General features: G+C 43.2%; 1 protein-coding gene across 2 annotated transcripts in view; it reads right to left on the bottom strand.

The window, feature by feature from the left end:
• OSBPL5 (oxysterol binding protein like 5) overlaps positions 1 to 22,035 on the bottom strand; it is a 127,961-nt gene that overhangs the window by 16,897 nt on the left and 89,029 nt on the right. For both annotated transcript variants that reach the window (XM_083503268.1, XM_083503267.1), the window contains exons 6-10: positions 20,434 to 20,637; positions 13,716 to 13,800; positions 7,595 to 7,766; positions 3,407 to 3,623; positions 498 to 682 (exon numbers count right to left, since the gene is read on the bottom strand). In XM_083503268.1, the coding sequence (XP_083359394.1) occupies positions 498 to 682; positions 3,407 to 3,623; positions 7,595 to 7,766; positions 13,716 to 13,800; positions 20,434 to 20,637 (863 nt within the window). The remainder of the gene's footprint in view (positions 1 to 497; positions 683 to 3,406; positions 3,624 to 7,594; positions 7,767 to 13,715; positions 13,801 to 20,433; positions 20,638 to 22,035) is intronic.

Genomic DNA, 22,035 nt, shown 5'->3' with positions numbered 1-22,035 from the left:
CAGAGGAGAGCAGTCCTAGTCTGCCAAACCTAAAGGCCTGCATAATAATGCCCCTAATTATACCTCCAAAGGCATCTAGGTTTTGTTTTTTACTGTACATGTTATTGCTGCTTAAAAAATGCTCCAGGATTCATCTTCCCTATATGCTTGCTCTCCTTGTTCCACAAACCTTAACCTATCGAATAGGTTGGGTATGCAGTTATTGCCAATTACACACTGGCAAGGCTGAGTGCAGCAGAAATCATATCAGTACACCTCTCATTTTTCTTCTTCTTTGCTTTCCTCACAGCTCCCATAAACTGTTGATGTCTAAAGGTCACCGAAATGGATTCCTGTCCTGATTTACAGCACCAGCCGATTAACTCCGAGAGCCTCACGTATTATCAGGGAGCCCTTTAAAGCATACAAACATCCCAGCTGCAGGCAGACTAATACTCCTGGCACATGGGTGCACATCTGCGCACTGCATCATCAAAAAGCCGGCAGGCGCTGCTTACTGGGAAAGTAGGTCAGCGTGGTAGTAATAATCAGAAAGCTTGTTGAGGAAGGAGCGCGGCTCCAAGATGAAGGTGGGCAGAACGACGCGGGACAAGTCCATGCCAGGCCTCAGCTGCTTCAGGATGATCCACATCAAGCTCTTGTTTTCATCGGACACAGTTTCTGTTTGAGAGCATTCACCCGTCTAAAGAGAAGAGGGCGGGAAAAAACCCTTGAGCTTGATGATGCTCCATTTGGTTGTTTCAATATTTGTAATCTCCACTTTCATAAAGTATATATCAAGGCAGCTCACAGCATATAAAATATAATTTTTAAAAATGATCTATAAATGTCCATACAACAATTAAAAACATCAGTAGATACTGGTTGGTTAGAAAGAGAAATTCATATTGTGAAGGCAGGTCTAAACAGTAGATCAAGTCAGGAAGTTCCTATTTGCGCCATGTATCTACTTCCTGTTTAGTTGCACTCTCTGATCTTGTTCACACATGTAACACTAAGCCAGACCATAGCTCAGGATGAATGAGCAAACATGCTGGCTGCCAGAGAGGACATGCTCCTCCTCCTCTGCTCATTCTGTTGTTATGCTGAGCTAAGCAGGTTTGGCTTAGCGTGTCATCCCAACCAGGGCTTGTGGTTTATCTCTCCTAGCCAGACTAGGAGCTGTGAAGCATAGGGTGAACTTTGGTTACAGCTCATGGTTTGTTTGAAGAGAGCTAAACCACAAGCCTAGGTCTGGAGTACAGTGGTACCTCGGGTTGAGTACTTAATTCATTCCGGAGGTCCGTTCTTAACCTGAAACTGTTCTTAACCTGAAGCACCACTTTAGCTAATGGGGCTTCCCGCTGCCGCCGTGCCCCCGGAGCACAATTTCTGTTCTCATCCTGAAGCAAAGTTCTTAACCCGAGGTACTGTTTGTGGATTAGCGGAGTCTGTAACCTGAAGCGTATGTAACCTGAAGCGTATGTAAAGGTTATGTGTATGTAAGGGTATGTAAGCGTATGTACAGGTTAAGCCTGACTCAGCGCAGCTGTGGAAGAACAACTGGAGGAGAAGCAAAGAAACCATGACCTCATCTCTGAGAGCTTCCATGTTCATACTAAGCCATGGTTTGACATAGTGCCATGTGTGATCATCGTTGTGTGCAATTCAACAAGGCTAAGCACATCCAGAGAGAATCAATGCAGATTCAAACCCCTTTAACAGGCTGATTTATGCACCTCCTGGAGCAACCTCAGTGTTTTCCTCTCAACAACGTGGGAGAAATAATGTTTTATTGACGTTGGGGCCCAACATCTAAACTTTTAATGGCAAAGAAAACTGTAAGAAGCACTTGGATGTTGCTTTTAAGCTGCTTTTAACTAATACTGTAAGGTGGTTGTGGGAAAGGCACTTGCTAACCAAGCTCCGCCTCAACATTCCCCATAATTCTCCCTGTAAAAAAAATGGAATAGTTTGGGTCTGTAAGAGAAGCAGGCTGTGCAAAGGAAGAACCCACCAATCAAGCTTCTGGGGAATCGGATCACTTCACAAAGAGTTGGCTTGTGCCATTAACAAGGTAACTTGAGGTGAATCAGGGAATCCCTAAGCTCCGAAGTCATTACATGCCCTTGGATATTCCAAAAAAGTTAACTGCACAACCTCCCCACCCTGCTTTATTTTCTGAGAAACAAAACCCAAGGTGACTGAGACTACAGATACAAGGTGAAACTTGTGGCTGCTGCATTTCCGTAGCTTGGGCATCTTTTATGCTCCAGTATTGGCCTGCAGAGCACGGCTCCCTAGAGCAAACCCACAATGGGAACTTAGCACCATGCCACTTGCCGCAGAGCGGAGTCTGATAAAAAGAAAGCCTGTGAGCGGAGCAACGAACCTTTTCCCTCTCTATCGATTTCTATTAGTTACCATCTGTCTTGCGCCCCAGACAAACAACATCCCTAAGCTTGATCCACCTTAGATAATGGAAACTGTTAGACGAAAAGCTATTGCAGTGCTGCTATAAGCTATGATGTGTATTGATCTGTCAGTGCTTTCATCAGATGTATTTGCCAACTTTGCAGGGGCATATATCTTGGCCTCACACATATATATCACAAAGGATTGAAAAGCAAGTCCTCCCAACAACAGGAATAAAGAACAAAATTACATTTTTAACTGTTTACAGAGGGATACCCTATGTTAGTGTGCCTCCAGACTTTTAGAATTTTGCAGGTGGAATTCAATTGCATACCAGAACTTTAGGTTTGTGCCTTTGATGTGGTTTAAAGAGCTCTGCTGCCCTAGCACAATAAATATACTTAAAAAAAATAAATCTGATTTTTTGTGGCTTGGAAAGTGACAGGGAAAGGCATTGAAAAGAGTGAGATGAACAAAGGTCTTACAAGGGAGTAAGCATCACTGAATACAATGGCAAACACTATAATGATACAATCCAAGTTCTCTTTTTTCATACTCCATTTAAGTTCCACAGCTGACTCTAGATTTCCCACAACAAAAAAGTAACAAATCGTAAAAGGTTAACAAAGTTTCCTCTAATTGGGCATGAGCCCTGAGGTTATTAAATTGGGTGAGAAAAAATGTTGTGGTTCTACTAGTAAGCCATTTAATTGGCCTGTTACAGCTCACAAGCAGCTCATTTTGTTCATGATATGAAGGAAAAACCAACACATTTTACACTTCTCATTGGAATAAGGCATGTTAAATTGTCCTGGAAAACAGATTATTGGAGGGGCAATTGCCCTCTTGCTGTCTCTGGCAAACGACTTTGTCAGTGCAACTCAGCTCTTCACAACAGAATAAAAGAAATGGGACGAAGAAAAGAATCTTCTATCATAAGGCGAAAAATGCAGTGGACAGATGGATAACAAACTGTGTGTGTGGGTAGACAGATAGACGTTAAAATGGTTACCTCTCCAAATTCTTCATAGTTCTGCTCCAAGTAGGTGGTCCCTTTCTTTTCCTGGGACGACTCCCCGTGGAGTTCGGACTGATCGCTTTCACTTTCGTTTGTCTTCCGGCTGTTCTCATGCATCTCGTTCTCAGACTCTTCTATATTGTCCCTTTCAGATTTGTCTGAGAAAGCATCGTTCTCTAGGTGGTGGTTCTCCAGAGCTGACTCATTAAAGCTGAAAGACACAGATGGTTACAATGTCTTAGGCTGCATACATGCTAATCTGTCTGTAGCATGAAAATGGTAGTTTTTTTCTCAACCCAGAAACGTTCTTGCTCCTCCTTAACAAGCAGCTCTCAATCTTGATTGATTCTAGATCCTGCTGTCCGCAAGGATGCATTTGCAAATCCTAGACTTAAGTCATCCACACCTTTTCCTCCATGCACATGCCCCAGGTGAATGAAGAAGGAAGTGGTGATTACAATTTTGGTATACACCCACCCAGAATGTGGTTGGGCAGGTGTGGCTACACTCCCCATTGCCGGGACCCCCTTCGTCTGTTTTCAAATGGAAAACTTGCAGGGAAACACAGAGCCAATCTGCTAGCAGCTTTTATTTTGGGAATGAAATCAGTTTCTCAAGAAGCACTTTCCAGAGGCAAACACTACACAGTGGATCTAGATCATGTGTGGACTACATCAGAAAACCAAGTCTTCACTGATTCTAGAATAAGATGTTGTGTGTACGTAGCCTGAGTTTCAAGGTGCTGGAAGTCTTGTAAGATATGGTTGCTCACCAGATCCAAGGATCATAAGCAATGTAGTGTGGCTCTGCAGTGCCATTTGGAGTCTCTCAAGAAATGTTTCACATAATTTTCACATAATTTTGGTTATTATTAGGACTGTCACCTGATAAAAGAAAATTTAGTCAATTTATCCTACAAGTGTGAATTAATCAATCCAAGGGCGCCGACTTGCCCCCCACATTGCAGGTGCGCATCACATGACGTGTCACGTTGCACATCACATGACGCGTCCCGCCCCCACCTAGCGCACAAGCACTCGCACACTGGGCTAGGACACATGGGTATCCTGCCACTGCAATGCCAGAGCTCGTGCGCAACATGGGTGGGGAGGAGGTGGTGGGGCAGGGCCACAGATTTTGCGGGAGCACAGCCCCCTCCTTGAAAAATTTGGGGGGGCTGAAGACCCCTCACCACTTGGCACGCAGAAAGACTTTTGCCAGTTCTCACAATTATTTTCAAGGCATTGTTCCACTGTATTCATTGTTAAAGCCAGTCCTACAAATGAAAAACAACCAGAGATTAATTATTATTGAAAATGTGTGGCTGGCATGAAAGACTCTCCATGAGAAGTTTTACTGAGAGGCTTTACAGTTGCATGTTAATCAAACAGAGTGATTTCAGGCTTTGCGCCAAGCCCCATCTCTACCATCTTTCAATAATATGCCCACTTGTATTAGCAAAATTAGCCTTCCGTTCAGTTTCATCTCAGAAGAGAACTGTCATGAATAAGGCTTAGAATCAAGCAAATCTGAAATAAAGGCATGCAGCAACATATTGCAACTCCACTTTAAAAGTCAAGTGAAGAGACCTCTATGTCAATATCTCACACTTTGGAGCATGGTAGGTCATTTATGTGTTTTGCCCAAAGATCATATATTTGATTTACTGCTTTGAGCTCATGCAACTAAGGTTTTGTTTTTTTTAATGCCTACAGTCCAACTTTTTCATAGATAATTATTATGGTCTCTTTCTGTTATGAAAAATGCCCTCTATGCCCAATCTGAAGGGCATGATAGAGAAGGAATATTTATTCCACAAGGCAGGATAGGATAGATCTGGTTTTCCAAATCGCTCATGCTCTTTGGCCCAGTTCATACTGGCAAACAACTGGGGACTTGACCATGTTGGAATTCAAACTGCAGGGGGAGCTGATCCACATGGGAATCATTTGCAAAGCACATGCCACTAAGTTTTGAAAGTTTACAGTAGTAAATCTGTGTGACGTGTGTTATTAGTCTAAATGGAAAACAGCAGATCCAAATGGACAGCCACATGAAATAATTTAAACAAAGTTTGGATCAAGCCCTGGAGTTTAGTTGTTTGCACCAACTGGGAGTTCCTGAACAACAGCTACTGTGCTCCAAAGAGCAACCTAAGCTGGTCCTTTATCTGGATTTTGGAGACAAAAAGGATCCCCACCACTGGCATATGGGAACTTTAGGGTTGCATATGTAAGGTGGATTAAAGTGCTCTGTCACCTGTGTGCAACTAACCCACTTTCTTTTTAAAACGCAGACGTTTTGCCATTTGGAAAGTGATGGGAGAATGCATTGAAAAGTGTTGGATGAACAAATGACTAACGGGAACACATGTAAACACCTTGCAAGCAATTAGAGGACACACTTGCTGACTTCTAATTTTAACTATGGATCGCTCTGACGCATGAAAAAGAGGACATGTCCTGGAAAAAGAGGACATATGGCAAGCCTTCCAACTCTACAATTCTAGGATTCTATGAATGCTTAGCAAAGACTGGATGCAGTCTAACCACCATGTCAGTGTTGTGCAAGCAAAACAGGACAAATGCTCAGTAATAGGTTGTCTGCAGGGGCCCTTGTTTGCAACAGATGGGGCGAAGTACTAGTTTCACTTGATTCTCTAGATGCAGAGAATTTTTTTCTGCCTCTCTGAATAAAGAGACACTGCTGTATTTGGAACAGATTGACTGAAAGCAGATAAAACCTTTATCTGTAATCCCTGCAAATATTAATACTGCATGATGGGTTACCAGATTTTAAATGGAGCACCCCTTAGACTGTGAGAGCAGCACAGACCAGGAAGCAGACACACCCCTGATTTCAGAACCCTCAATCTCCATGGCATCTGCTGAACAGGCACCCCAGCTTTTGAAATTTTGATCTGACAACCCTGCTTAATGACCAGACAGACATCAAAGGTAAACAGTCACAGTAGAGGCAGATGCTAAATCCTAAGTGTGTGTGTGTGTGTGAGAGAGAGAGAGAGAGAGAGCGCGCGAGAGAGAGAGCTTATGGGAGTAGAATAGCCTGGTTCTGTTTCATATACAATTTAGAATTATAAAATGAGTGCAGCAATGCATAAACCCAACCTAAAGCAGACGTGAAAATTCAGAGGAAAAATTCCCATTAGCAATCAGCAGCAGCAGCAGCAGCAGCAAGTCTTTGTAACTGACAGAAAAGACTTAATGCTAGTGCTACTTGGAACAGAGGTGTAAGTTTGGAGCAATCCCTGTATGGGCATTCCAATAACTGAAAGTAATCATAATTACTTTCTCTTGTGTAGTCACCCAGCACAGGAAGACAGTACTAGCTGGGGAGTGAATTCTTCCATGGAGGATGACCAACTTATTGAAGACACAATGTCTGCTTCTTTAATTTCCAAGCATAATTTAAATAAGCTGAAGAAAGCATTACATGTAATTAAATGACTTACTAATAATAACATGTCAGCTTAATTGGCTTAATTCCCCAAGGGGAAGATGTTTAACTGAAGGATCTGATCCCATCATGGAACACTATGCCAGTGATAAATCTTCTGCTAGTGATAAATCTGCTAGTGATAAATCTTCTGCTAGCACTACCTGGATATGTGGGAGATCACTCCTTGGAAGTGATCTACACTTAGTTTCTGCAGTAAAATCTGTATCCCTTCCTGATGTCTAGGTGACAGATTTTTACTCACAGGCTCACTATTTAGAAAGCAATGGATGTTGTTATGAATGTTAGGAACCTTGAATGTTAGGAACATGCAGCTGAACAGAGAAGTGTGTGTGTGTGTGTGTGTGTGTGTGTGTGTGTGTGATGCCTGAGAACATAAAAAGAGCCCTGTTGGATCAGACTAGCAGCCCATCTTGCCCAGCATCCTGTTTTCCCAGAAAAAATGCTTTCAGGATATGCCCAAGCAGGGCATTAAGGCAAGAGCTCTCTCACTGTTGCTCCTTGGCAAGGCATGTTCAGAGGCAGACACCTTTGCCATCCTGACTTTGTCCTAGTTCAAGTGAAAAGATGCTCTCATTACAAAATGGGTCTTTTACTCACTGCTACCACTTAGAAGAGATTAAAGCAGATGCGTGAAACGTACTCTCAACTGCAGGAACCACTACAGAACTTCAGAATATATGCAGTAAGTGTGTACATCCTTACTGAAAAAGTTCCTGATCCGAGATGGTAGCCGTGTGCAGTAGGTTGTACAGGCCAGCATGTGAAGAATCAGCCGAGCAATTCAACTCTCCATCTTTCCCTTGCTTGGATGCACTGAGCCTGAAGAGGCTTGAGCAGCGCAAGGCCAGTTCCAGAGCATCCAACCAACACCGGCCTATAAAAACACAAACACAGAGGTCAAATAGGAAAATGCAGAATGCTCCCTTGACTGCTTCCCATTTCGTGTATCCAGACATTTAATCCATATCGAGAGAGACAACGGATACAGTACACAGCAAAGATTTCAAATGTCCTGAAAGCAATGAGACTTGATGGCTGCAGAATAAGTGTTACCATTTGATACTCAGTTCCTCTCTTCAATATTAATAGCTTTTTACATCCTCCAGGTGATGGCCCAAATCTGAAATATTTCAGGATACAATTTGTCCCTAAAAGTTTACCCTCGTCCAACACAACAATAGGCAGATCACGTATAGAGTGCATTTTAAATCCATACATCGTTTCCGGTCTTGGTATTTGTGGTTTACATGCCACTCAAATTACTGAGATTCTCACAGTTTTACACTGTAATGGATACTAAATATTAAAATACTCAAGCTGTGCAAAGAAACATGATCCAAGTAGCTGCCAGAGGGCTTGCCACATCAGTTTCATTCAGCAAATCACTGTCCAGTACCTCAAAATACTGACACATTTATTATGGCACTGCTTCTACAAGGACAATAAAACGTGTGTTTCCCCATTTATGGTTTTCTTCCATTTCCACTTAGTTTTCTACCCCCATCTTCCCCACTTCGGAAAGCCTGCTCCTCACTTCAGAGTACCCTCTGTGAGAACGTGTGGCAATTTCTGAGAGAAGTCCTCATATACATTTTGCTAAATCAAATGGATTTAATCTGCCCAGGAACACTGAAACGTAAGACCAACTGCGTGGCTTCTCACCCATTCTATTCCTCATGTACTCTCAAGAGTGGTACATTTAAAGTGTACCATGTAGCATTTCCCCTCCTAAGCTAGTGTTGAAAAAGCCTTTATGAAAAAGCATTGCTAATAGTGACTGATACCCTGGCATTTGCTTTGGGGGAATCTTCCTATGCAGGCAAACAAAGATTAGTGCTTGAGCCTATCCTACTTCCTCACTGGTGCAAGAGCTACAAGGCAAGTACGTGCAATTGGTTTCCAGTTTCACTAGTGATAAAGTGACGTTCAGTCTGAAAAGCTCCTTAAACCTGGTGGCATATAATTGGATGCATAATGCTTCAGTTGCAGAAATAGTCTCCCAGGCATTATTTCAGCGGTTTTTTTAAAAATAAAAGAAATCTATAAAACCTTCACTCTGCTCAATCAAGCAAATGCTAGGCTTAAAAATAAAATGTCACCAAGTAAAGAAAATAATGCCAAAGGCCATCATTATTAACAGGAAACAAATGGTTCTGCATATAGGACCAAACAGCTCACAAAGTATAAGACAGACGGTGGTGAAATACTGATTTTCATATTGTACTGCAAAACTCCCCTATGCCCTCCCTTCAAAATGCAACTCCAGAATGGAAGAGGGCCTCTCTCGCTTCCAAATGAGTGCCTTCCCTCAATAGCAAGCATAATTTTCTCTCCCAGAAACTTGTACTGTACTCTCAGACTTGCAGCAACCAGTTCCTGTCCATGAGGCTATATTTGGAGGATAACATCTGGGACACCTGCCAATGTGGAGCCACTTTCTGGATCTAAACCAGACAGCACTGACAGACTCACCCCATCTCTCTTCCTCTCCCCCAGTAGGTGGCATGGAGTGGGTTGTAACTTTGATGAGGCTTTCCCCACTTTTATAAGCTGTCACCCATCAAAATGGCTTCCAAACTTGCTGTTTGTGAGGCATGATTCAACCATATATAGGCAAATATAGTCTGTGTGGTTCAGTGGATTGTCACTCCTGTGCAACAAAACAGCTTACGTACAAACCTTGTCATTTTTGTGGTAAGAAAAGCGATGGGCAATGTACTGGAAAGTAGGGATAATGGAAATGCTGGGCATATAATCTCAGTGCAGACAAAATGGAATGAATATAGTGATGCCATATAATCGCCCTGTAAATTTTGTGCAAACAAATCAGGCTAAATACTAAACCAACAGACCATCTGCAAGGACCCTTAAGCAGGTAAAGAGGTCCACTATAAGCTGAAGCTTTTGGGTCCTCACCCTTCCAAAGAAGAGAGAATAAACCTGGGGTTTTCAGCCTAAGGAGGGGCTTCTGTTAACTGCTACATTTGGAAGGAGGCAATGAAGAGAGCAAGGGATGTTTCCAATACAGTAAGCCCACAACTTACACACATTTAATTTGTGCACATTCAGCTTTAGGCACATGGCAAGTAAGTAAGGAGCAGAAAGGGGGCAGGGTTCTGGGAAAAATGACTTTGGCAACCCCGCCCACCACTGAACCCAATGTGCTTTGACTATATGCAATTTTGGTCTCAAGTGCAATCCCTGGAACATAACGCCCGCATAAATTGTGGGTTTATATCAAAGCTAGTTAATGTAGGCATTCATATATGAGTCAGTATGGGTGACTGCATTTAGGAGTGAGTAAAAGGGGGAATGGGTGGATAAAGAGACAATATTTAAAGACTGCAGAAGTATGTGATTTTTTTTTGTCCATATCCTATTTTTAAATTTGCCAGGTTTTACAGGTATGCGGTATCAAGACAAGTGGTTCAGCTACTGGACTTAAGGCCCTGCATTTAGACCATGGACTGCGTTGTCTTATGCACCTTCTTGCATTGGCTTTCTGGTTGGAAGTGTTCCTCCAACCATCGTATTGTGAAACACTTGCTCTAAAAAACTGACTTCAACAGATAAAGGGTAAATCAATGTAGGGCGATACTCCCTTGTGTCCTACAGGTGGTGCTGCGCTTTTAGAATCAACTACATCTGCTGAACTGAAGGATTAAAACTAAAAACTGGAGGCTGCCAACAACAACACCACCTCCTCCATTGGAACCCACACTGAGCCATATCCTTCAGATTTGCCAGCAAAATAAACCAAAGCAATGATGCTGGAACCCGATGAAAGAAGTCACAGAAGAGTGATTTTGATACCTTTCAAGTTGGATAATCACCTAACACTAACGTAATGAAAGAGAGCTGCACAGGAGCAGGCAGCACAAGACTTTATTACGTGTCCTCTTCCCCTCACTACTGCTCTGTCAAGATATCTGAAATATTCACTGAAGAGATCCAGGTGAGCGACGTACTGATGGCACCTAGACCCATATCTCCTAATGATGGCGCTCAACAGCTTCATACAGGTATTTAAAAAACATTGGGGATAAAACAGTACTCCATACATAACCGCCATGGTTATTTCTGGACAGAAACTCTATAGGAAGGGCAGAAAAGGACATACTGGAGGTGGTGTCACTCTGTACAATAAAGAGCATTGAGTCCAGCAAGTGAGAAATCCCAAAAGGGACAGACTCCTCCACAGAAGCATCATTGGTTGCGATAACAGGCCCCAGCATTAATTTAGGGAGACATGTTATACCACCCCCCTGATCAAAATCTTCAGGGAGATCTTGAGATGAAGAATGAAATCAAGGAACAATCCGAAAAAAGAGACATTGTAGTAATGGGTGATTTCCACTATCTTCACACAGACTGGCTACATATGCCTTCCAGTCATGAGAAAGAGGCAAAATTGTGTGCCCTGGAACAGTTGATACTGGAACCAACCAGAGAGGTGGCGACCCTAGACTTAATCTTGCAGGGCACCCAGAATCTGGGTGCGAGATGTTTTGTTAAGCCAATTGGGGGCAGCGCCCGCGTGCTATTAAATTAAATATACAGGTAAACGGCCAGCTGCCAATAAAATCACATGGCTACGTTTGATTTCAAAAAAGGAAACTTTCCCAAGTTTTTGTCCTGCTTTCCCCTCAAATGGCTCTCCTGAAGAGGGCATATATATCTTGATTTTTCTCTATACTGTATTTTCCCTTGTCTGTCTTCATGCTGACAAACAAGCACTCCTGTGAAACAGAGTGAGCAAGTGGAAAGGGGGGCAGACAGGGGTGGAGGAAAGAAGGCAGGCTGCTGGCCCAGGCAGGTGGCGCAAGCAAACAGACCAGTGAAGCAGCCAGGGGGGTGGCTCAGGCAGATCTTCCCACACTCCCTGGGGTTGGTGCTGCTGCCACTGGTGTAGAGAGGGGAAATGAAGGGGAGGAAGTATTTCTTCCCTTTGTCCTCCTCTCCCCGCTAGACCAGTTCCTTAAGACTGCTGCTTAAGCACTCCACCAGAGAATTTAGATCATACCACCAGCAGATCCAGCACAAGGATTAGAATAAATGGCACCTGCTGGAAGAAAATTTACGTCTGCCCAGGGAGCTGACTAATTACTATGGGCTCTTATTTGGCTAGTGCCTACACTATAACATAAATAATGGTTAGTTCAGCCCATTTGTTTGAGGCATTTCGATAAAACAGTCATTGAAAAACACAGCTGTAGGCCACACCATATTCACCCAGGGCAACTCAATTCCCACTAAAATGCCAAAGGAACAACAAATAGTAAGTGTTAGTAATCAGTGAATGCTATATGCAAAATATTGGCTGAAGACCAATATGGTTTTAGATTAACAAAGTTTGGCCTCTCATGGTTCCCTCCTCAGTGAACCTGGGTTAGCATTTTCTTTATGTGGTATGGCTCTAGAATAAGGCAACCTGAGTTCAAACTCTTGAAAGCAAACTGGAGTTGCCCTCGTATGTACACTCATCTGGGAGTGCAACCCATAGAACAAATGGGCCTCACTTCCGATAAAGCATGCACAGTATTGCACTGTTATAATGGGCAAGCAGTCACCCACCCTTCTCCTCTGAAGCTGCTATTTGCATTGAGAGGAAATCTTTTGACTGTCCCCAATGGGGGATTTCTTCCCTATGTAAATAAGGGCATCAGAGGAGAAATTTGGGTCAGGACTGCAGCAGGGGAAGGAAAGGGTTAATTTACCCAGATGCTGAGATTCCAGTGGTTATCATCCCCCCCTTCAGCTGCTAATTACATGTGAAAACATGCACACTAAATGCAAAGACACATTTGACTTCAAGCCTGGCTTGGCCCTAGCTTTCCTGAGCACTTTGGAGGAAGGATAAGGTACAAACGTGGTAAATGGATAAATCAGAGCATCCCATACCCCCCCCCCCAAAGATATATAATCTTAAAATTGAGACTATATAGGATAAACCAACAATACTCAGCACAGTTAGTATTTTACCAGTAATTTCAATCATCATCAAGGTGCAGTTTTCAAGGATAGACAGGTCTAAATGAGGACCCAAAGGAGCAGGTTGCTGTTTGAGTACATAAGGCTGATTGCACGAAACTCATTGCAAGTAAAGGTTAGAGAAGCCCAAAGGCTATTGTAAACAAGATAGGTCAATCCAGTCCACAGAAGCCAAAAGGAAAATGTTCTTATGCGCACCTCTTTTCCCCCAGCTGGGATGACGGTTCTTAGACAAGAACTCTATGCTATCCCTCCCCAGCAACAGAATGACCGTATTACTTTACCCTGCACATTTTGTAACTACGTTAATGAAATGTCAAGTTAAATTGATCTTTAAGGAGATAATCGCTTTTATGGCATGGATTGATAGACTGTCATTGGAACTATTAAACTGCCGCAAAAGCCTGAGGGACCGGTTGGGTTTCATCTCTCTTCCGTGAGCTGCCTGCATCTGACCAGAAACTGAAATATGGGCTTCTCCCCCACAAAAAAAACCTAATTATATATTGTAGCTGTCTGGGGGAGGGGAACAAAGTGGGATGTGGAACATCAATACTAAGTGTTCTGCAATTCCCCCCATTGCAAAGGTTTAGCATGGTAATGACAAAGAAAAACAACAACACCTTAAAGTCTTTTTTACCCTTGAAAATTTTGCACTCATTTCCAATGGATTAAAGGTGGTTTCCCCAGAGAGCGTATGGCGTGGATTACATGAAGCCCAATGCATGAATCATAAGGGCTCAAGCACATCTGCTTGCCCAGAAAGATCTGTATTGGTTAATTGGAAGAGAATGAATAGCATGTAGACATAGAGAAAAGGTCAAAAACTTACCATCTGATTCGGAAGCTGCCCTGAAGATCAAGTAGCTGCTTGGAAGAGGCTGTGTGATTGAGCCTACATTCTCTCCCTTTGGACCCTAGAGCGATGCATGAAAAGAAGAGAAACATATTTTATCATTTCCCCATATCATTTCAGTTTATATTCTTTGCTTTTAATTTAATGAAACAAATAAAAAGTATGCAACCACCCTCCATTTCTGGGATAGAGCAAACTCCAAAATGCATTTAAAGGTAAAGGGACCCCTGACCATTAAGTCCAGTCGCGAACAACTCTGGGGTTGCAACTCTCATCTCAATTTACTGACCAAGGGAGCCGGCGTTTTTCCGCAGACAGCTTCTGGGTCATGTGGCCAGCATGACTAAGCCGCTTCTGGCGAATCAGAGCAGTGCATTTAGCTATGTCTAAAATAGACGCCTCGAAGAATAGAGTTCTGAATCCCAGTGGGAAACTCCATGAATACAGAAAGGCTCTCCACTTCTGAAAAATGCCCTTCAATTCATGGAAGGCTGTATGTATGGTCTGTGAAAACGGTACCTGGGAAGATTTGGGTGTCTATGAAGGTGGCCTCTGACACATTGCCCAAAGTCACAGATTTGCATAAAGTAATTTATACAAACAGATGCAAATTTAGAAGCAATCACTATAACTTAAATAAAAACACAATACATCTCAGCATAGTGGTGACCCGGTGGTTTGTGTGCCTACTCAAACAGCTATCCTGGTGGTAACTGTTGATGGGCACCTTAAAGGTCCCCCTGCTCTCCCTTGCTAGGAGTTTTGGTCTTCACAACAGAGACTCTCCAAGCAGAGGAATGCCCTCTGTCAACTAGGACACACCCTTGGTGTGACTCAGGGTAACTCACCTCCTAAGATTGCTTGTTTATTTCTATATATTTGCCTATTTTTTATTTTCCGTTTTTAGGTCACTCTCCCCCCAAGTCCTTCCAAGTGACAAAAGGGGAATAACCTAATGTACACTGCTCTGAGATCTTTAGAAGAAATACAGGGTGCAAGTGAATGTAAGTGTGTGAGACAGAGATAAAGAGGGAGAGGGAGAAGGTGGAAGCCAGGTCTTTTGGTAGCTTTGGAAACTGCCCTTCTGTCATGGGGGGAATCTCAATCTTCCACCCTGACAATATCGAAAGACAGGTCAGCATGCAAACGGAGTTGTCTGAATGAAAGTGACTATTTCATAGCTTCGCCATGACTGGGACGTCTCTTACATAAGCTCCTGGCTCATCAGAGATGAGCAATCTCAAGAGATGTTTTTTAAAAAATAAGCTTTCATTTATTAATTCACTCAGTTGCAAACAATAGTCAAATAACAGAGGGTAATGAGGAGAGCCCTGCCCAGAACTTTGAAGAGCAGGGGGCTGGCAAAGGATCCGTGGCACTATTAAAGGTGGCCAATGAGTGACTAACCATGACTATACAATGAGTATTGTACTGTATTTCCTGTGTAACACTCAGGTGCCTTCACTTGAGGAATTCACTTCCGCAAAATACCTCAAGAGCACTCAGCATCAGGATCCCAATAGCATTCATTTAAACTTAACCGTGACCCATCAAAGCTAATGCACTAGCAGTTCCTAGACGAAAGAGCACCAGTCACTGGGAAGCTGTTGTGGTGTCCCTTTGAGACCCAGCACCTCCTCATCCTTCTGCCATCTCACTAGCAGATGGACTGGAGAACTGGAGGCATCTCCAGACTGGTGGTTTCTTCCTGGGTGCATTCTGCAACATGTCATTGCCACAATAGTAGTGAATTAGTGATGGATCGATACTGGACAGTCCACACATCACTCAGCTTAACTAGCTGTTCTGTGATACTTCCCCACTGTTATTGCATTATTTTTAATTAAATTTGTATACCACCCTCCATCCGTAGATCTCAGGGCGATTTGCAACATAAAAATATAAGATTTTTATTTTTATTTTTTAATCACAATAAGAACAAGAACAGGAGCAAGCCAATAACCCCCCGTGTCACTGTCTGGAAGAGCACTCTTGCAGTATAGTGCAACAAAAACAGGACACACCTAGCCTTGAAACCCAGAACAGTAGGGGCTTAAAAGGTTATAGGATTTCAGCAGGAAGTTATAGGACTTGGAAATGAAGCAGTATGACCACCCCAAAACTTTTGCAGGCACAAACAGTATTGAAAGCAAGATTGCATATGGCTCCCTGGATAGCACCATGAAAACAAATGATCGTGAAAGGATATCTGAAGGGGCAGAGAGTAAGAGGACAGATAGTGTGGGATTGTATGGCTGGGTTGGGTTCACTGTGATGAAAAATACACAGCTTGGGTGAAGGGGGATGTTCTCCCATTTAAAAAAATGTACACATATTTTGAACCCCATCTTCCTTTGACCTGTTTTCAACATACCCATTTAAATTAGATTTATAAGCTTCTGTTGAGGAGTAGCTTCAGTGGTAAGTCATTTACACAAAGGTAGATTATAAATAACATGCTGCATGTTGTCCAAAGTACCATAGATTCCGATGTATTAGGCGACTGGGTGTATTAGACACCCCCCCCCCAAATTGGCAGCTACAATTTGGGAGTTCGTCTTATAAGTCCAGTCGCCTAATACGCTGGGCAGCTCCGCACCGGGAGAAAGCCGCCCAGCGTGGAGTGGAGCCTGCCACCCGCTGTTTCTTAGCATTTCTACTGCAATTTACAGTCTTCAAAGTGTTTCATGTACATAATATCAGTAATGCTTAAAAACAACCCTGCAATGTAGTTATCACCCCCATACTGCAAGGAGAGAGGGCTTGTCTACCTAAGCAAGTTCATGGCAGAAATGAAAACTGACCTGGGGTCATCATTGTTCACAGCACTATGCTAACCACAGCTAAACCCTATTGAATTCAGTGGGGCTTAATCCCAAGCAAGTTGGGTTAGAATTGCTGCCTTATACACTACCCTAGATGCTACTCAATTGTTCTTTTAGTTGACAGATAATTTAAAACACTTTGGTGTTATAAAGAAGTGACTCTAACCCTTACTCCAACTAAAAATATTAGCACGATTCCTCCCCCACATAACTCTTATATAAAAAAGCCCAAAACCATTCATATCCAGAATGCATCAAGTGTTTCCCAAAACCCAGCTTTCAGATTAAAACTAGCAAAAGGGAAAAGGCCACTAGAAGTACTGCCAGTTCATATTAATGTCAGCTGCAGCATTGTGATCTGCTAAGCTGAATGATGAGATTCCCAGCTCTGCTCATTTGTCTATTATGTCTCCATAGCAATAGCTTCAGTTTCATTCACAAGCCCATCTTGCAAAAGAGAAAAGATGTCTTAGTCTGGCCTCTTCCAGGGAGGGCAAGTAAATAAATGTACTCATTCCCCGACAGATTTTTAGGTATTAAAAACTAGGTCAGAAAATGTATTGCTTCAGCAGTTCGAATTGTCAGATCATTTCTAGATTAACATGATCAGTGGAAGCCTCTTATTTCATTTCCCACTTTTCTGGTTATCAGGAGCAAAATTTAAAAAACTGCAATAAATATTTTTTTCTTATGCAAAACTGCAATGAATAAATAAATCCTACAGTCCATGTTTGGCCACCTGTGATGCTAACTGTTGATACACATTCCATATGAACCTTTAAAAGCTTCTCAATATTCAACCTATCTGAAATTTGAAGTATTCTATTAGGCAGCTTGGCTTCTGTAAGAAGAAACTCCCCGATTTTGACTGGTCAAGCAATTCTTGCACACTTAACTCAGTCAGCTCATTTTCTTCCTAAGTAAACAAGTTTAGGATTAAATGATCAACACCCTTTAAAACAGCATTTTAAAAGGATGTCCCAAACTGCTCTCACTTTAAAGTGTTCATGTCAGAGCCAAGCTATGACATGTAGCTCAAAAGACCATCCCTGATGACAAAAATTGAGTCTCAGTACTGAACCTCAAAGCTGGTGAAGTTCTCTCGCTATACAGCCCCATCAAAGGTTTCACATAAGGAGTCATTAGACTGGAAGTGACACAGCTTGCTAATCATACACACTGCATTACCTCCTGTGGTCAAGCTAGTGCCAAACGTATTGCTCTGCTTTCCTTTGGACCACATCAGTAAGGCCGAGAGGTGGGTCTTGTCATCCGGGCAGCCCAGGATCTACAAACACACTGCCCAGGCTTGTGCCCCGGAGAGGTTACTTTGGTGCTGCTAACGCAGCAGTTTGACTTCACCCCTGAAGGCGCACTCCATTGTCTCTCGAGACAGACAGACATGTCACAAAAAAGGAAAGTTGTCAGGCCTTCTCTCTGAGGTGACATATTTTCAGGAAGTATGCAATTTTCAGAGTGGGAACACTTTCAGCTTGCCATGTGAAAACTAGGGGTGGAATAGTGACACATCAGATTTGAGTAGTAGATAGGTAGCCGTGTTGGTCTGCCATAGTCAAAATAAAAAAATTCCTTCCAATAGCACCTTAAAGACCACTAACTTAGTTGGTCTTTAAGGTGCTATTGGAAGGAATTTTTTTATTTTGACATCAGATTTGGTTATGTTATGACAGGGGTCAGCAACCTTTTTCAGCCGTGGGGCGGTCCACCGTCCCTCAGACCATGTGGTGGGGTGGGCTGGACTATATATTTTTTTTTGGGGGGGGGAATGAATGAATTCCTATGCCCCACAAATAACCCAGAGTTGCATTTTAAATAAAAGCACACATTCTACTCATGTAAAAACACGCTGATTCCCAGACCGTCCTCGGACCGGATTGAGAAGGCGATTGGGCTGGATCCGGGCCCTGGGCCCTAGGTTGCCTACCCCTGTGTTATGACATCACTGATGGTTCACCTGGAAGGAGGCAGGCTTAAGGTACCCAGGTCTAATGCTTTATTAAGGAGGTCAAAAGCAGACCAATTTGTTCATGGGTCCAATTTAAAAGGCGATAATGCAAACATCAGAGCAAGACCCTTTGTGACAAAAAAAGAGAGAGGTTTCTAACAACTGCCAACATTTTCCCATGAGATAAATATTTGCAAGTGAACAACTCGGTGTTTCAAGTTCATTATTAGGATTAATTACAACACACATTGTGTTTCAATATTTTAAAGGCCCCAATTGAATTGAAGCGACTATCAGCTAATTTGACCAATATTTTTTGCATTGTAGGCAGAATTCACAGATAACCATTACAAAATGCATGTTGGGGGTTTCCATTGTGGAAGGCATCTTTCTCTGCACCTCCCTCCTTTTTATGTAGTGGGTTTTTTTTTGTTTTTTTGTTTTTTGGCATAACAAGCAGGATCAAGAAGAGGGGCAAAGCTCAGTGTTGCAGCATCTGCTTTGCACACAGGAGCCCCCAGGTTAAATCTCTGGCATCTTTAGGTAGGGACGGGAAAGTCTCCCCCTCTGAAATCCCAGAGAGCTGCTGCCAGTCAGAGTTGACTACACTGAGTTAGACAGAAAATTTGTCCGACTTGCTAAAAGGCAGATTCTTATGTTTCTAACTTGAATACAATTCTTCATGATTTTTGGCTGATCCTATGAAAAGCTATTACCTTGCATGGAATTTTTGTTTTGCCTTCCAAAACACAATCTTTTTACTTCAGAGCACTTTGGCATGTTAGAATGTAAAGGAAAGAAAGAAAGAAAGAAAGAAAGAAAGAAAGAAAGAAAGAAAGAAAGAACAGAATGTTTCATTTCCAAGCAAGAATGGGTCTGTTCTGAGTGGCCAGCTATGAGACATTTACCTGGATGTCTGTGGTTCCATTTTTGACATATATTTCTAATGCCAGCGTGAAAAATGATATCAGCTCTCCAAGCATAAATATGGCCCCATTTATAGTCTCTTGCGATGGAGCAATCAGCACTGCATTAATTTAGACTGAAAATGTTCCTCACAGTATCTTTGCTGTCAGTCTGCAGACTTGCTACTTTTAGGAATGGACCAGATTCAAGTGTGGTTAAGCACTGTTCCCTCAGAGCAGATGTTAATAATCTCTGAACGTGTCAGAAGGTGGTGAGGAGCCAGTCTCGTTCATCACAGCTGGCGGCAAATGCTATTTATTTATGTCTCAGGGAAAGAGCGTCATTTCTTGACAACGTTGCTTGGATTACTTATAAATAGAAGTTGTAAGATCTTCAGGCAATAATATCTTCACTGGGCCCAGAGGCCCACAAAAAGTTCAAGGCTCTATTGTACTAGAGGCATATAAACACAATGCCCAATATTGTGTCCCCATAGAGGTTCCAACCTAGTTAAACCAGGACAGATGCAGCATGGAAGGAAATATCACTTTACATGTGAAGAATTGACCCCCTACCTACCTACCTACCTGACCCCCTACCTACCTACCTACCTCCTCCCACCTCCTTGAAGGCAACAAGCACAGGTTCAGCCTACCAAAAGCACTCAAAGAAAGTGCAGAGCAGTGGCATATAGGGCATAGCCTAGAAAGGATCCCGAGGGGCTTAAACAGAAGCCTGGAGGGTTATATTTGTCCTCCGGCCCTGAGGTTTCCCACTCCCTGATCTATCATGAGGAATGCTCCCAAAAAGAGAATTCTTCTGAAATCTCTCTTGATTTTACTGAGGTTTCCCTTCCCCACAATAAATCCCAGCAACAAATTCTTCAAGATTCAGACCCCCGATAGCTGCCAGAGCTACTCCCGAGCCTGCTTGGGGCCTGCTGTTTTCTCCTCAAGGAAGCTCAACATTTGTTGCCATGTTCGGGCCTTGCACTTACCTTCACAGCCCAAATGGACTGATCCAGCGGGTGAAAAAGTTTGAAACAGAAGCCGTCCTTTTTGGAGGGTCTCTCAATCAGCTCACAGGAATGAAGCAAGATGGTGCCCACCCACTGCCCGACCTTTGGTGTTTTGTAGATCAACAGGACTCCGGGTTTCAGCACACACCACAACTTGGTCCAGCTTTTCAGAGTCCCACGAATCTGAGGGGGGGGGGAGGGGGGAGGAGTTAGGAGCAATTATTCACCTCTCTACTCAAGCCAAGTCCCTATCCAGTGAAGCAGTTTTACATAGTCCCTATCCAGTGAAATATTCTTGTTTAATAGGGTCAGAGAATGATGCAGCCATACCGAAAGGGAGCTCTATTCTCCCCAGTGGCTTCTCACGCTGTACGATTTCTCATGAAATAACTTGGGGTTGAAGCAAAACTCCCAGGCGAAGCTGCCTGCAAAGAAAAGGGCTGGTTTTCACTAAGCAGCTCATTAAAGGTAAAGGGACCCCTGACCATTAGGTCCAGTTGTGGACGTCTCTGGGGCTGCACCACTCATCTCGCTTTATTGGCCGAGGGAGCCGGCGTACAGCTTCCGGGTCATGTGGCCAGCATGACTAAGCCGCTTCTGGCGAACCAGAGCAGCGCACGGAAACGCCGTTTACCTTCCCGCCGGAGTGGTACCTATTTATCTACTTGCACTTTGACGTGCTTTCGAACTGCTAGGTTGGCAGGAGCAGGGACCGAGCAACGGGAGCTCACCGTTGATTCGAACCGCCGATCTTCTGATCGGCAAGCCCCAGGCTCTGCGGTTTAGATCACAGTGCCACCCGTGTCCCATAAGCAGCTCATTAAGAGGGTGCAATTTTGCTAAGACCCCAAGACATTTATGCAGCATTTCCCTGGAGAGACTATAGCCTCTTACATCCAAAAGGGCAATGCATGCTGAAGTCACTTAATTTTTTACATTTCCAAGGTTTCGGGGGGGGGGAGTCTTCTCCTCCTACTCCCCCCACCACCACTGCAGCCCAGCCAGTGTTTTAGTGGCTCCCAAGAAAGGTTGCAGAAAACCTCAAACAACCAAAGGAGCCCATTTCTCTTTCACGAATCTTATGGATACGTTGTTTGGTTCTGAGATCAAAGTTTATTTCCTCCACATGCTAGCAGGGAGGGGACAAACAGATCAGAAAGGCACATTTAAAGTGAACCATTAACTATGGCTAATGGAAGCCACTGTCGGTAAGAACTTCAGAAAATGGCTGCCAGTAATAGATCTGATCACCAGAGATCAGAAGGTGACTTCATGACTGCGTTGTTATGTAAGGGTTTGGTCCTGCAAGAATGCAGAGTGATGGCGTAATTAGTGGGAAGCTGTAATTTAAAGGAAATGATTAGAAGTTTCAACAACAAGAATGTGTGGCTTATATCAAAGGTCACCAACCTTTCTGAGCCTATGGGCATATCTGCAATCTGGAGAAACTGTGGTGAGCATCTCACACACGCATGACAACCTGCCCTATGCTTCTTTTGAGGCTAATTTCAGACTCATTGAGCACCAGGGAAGACCTCTGTGGGAACATAAAGACGTGCCCCATTGGCAATCCCAGCTTTA

The sequence above is a fragment of the Podarcis liolepis genome, assembly GCF_965112155.1.
Source record: "Podarcis liolepis genome assembly, chromosome: 1".
Lineage (NCBI taxonomy): Eukaryota > Metazoa > Chordata > Lepidosauria > Squamata > Lacertidae > Podarcis > Podarcis liolepis.
Note: the sequence above shows the minus strand (reverse complement) of the source record. Positions and strands in the feature narration are given on the sequence as shown.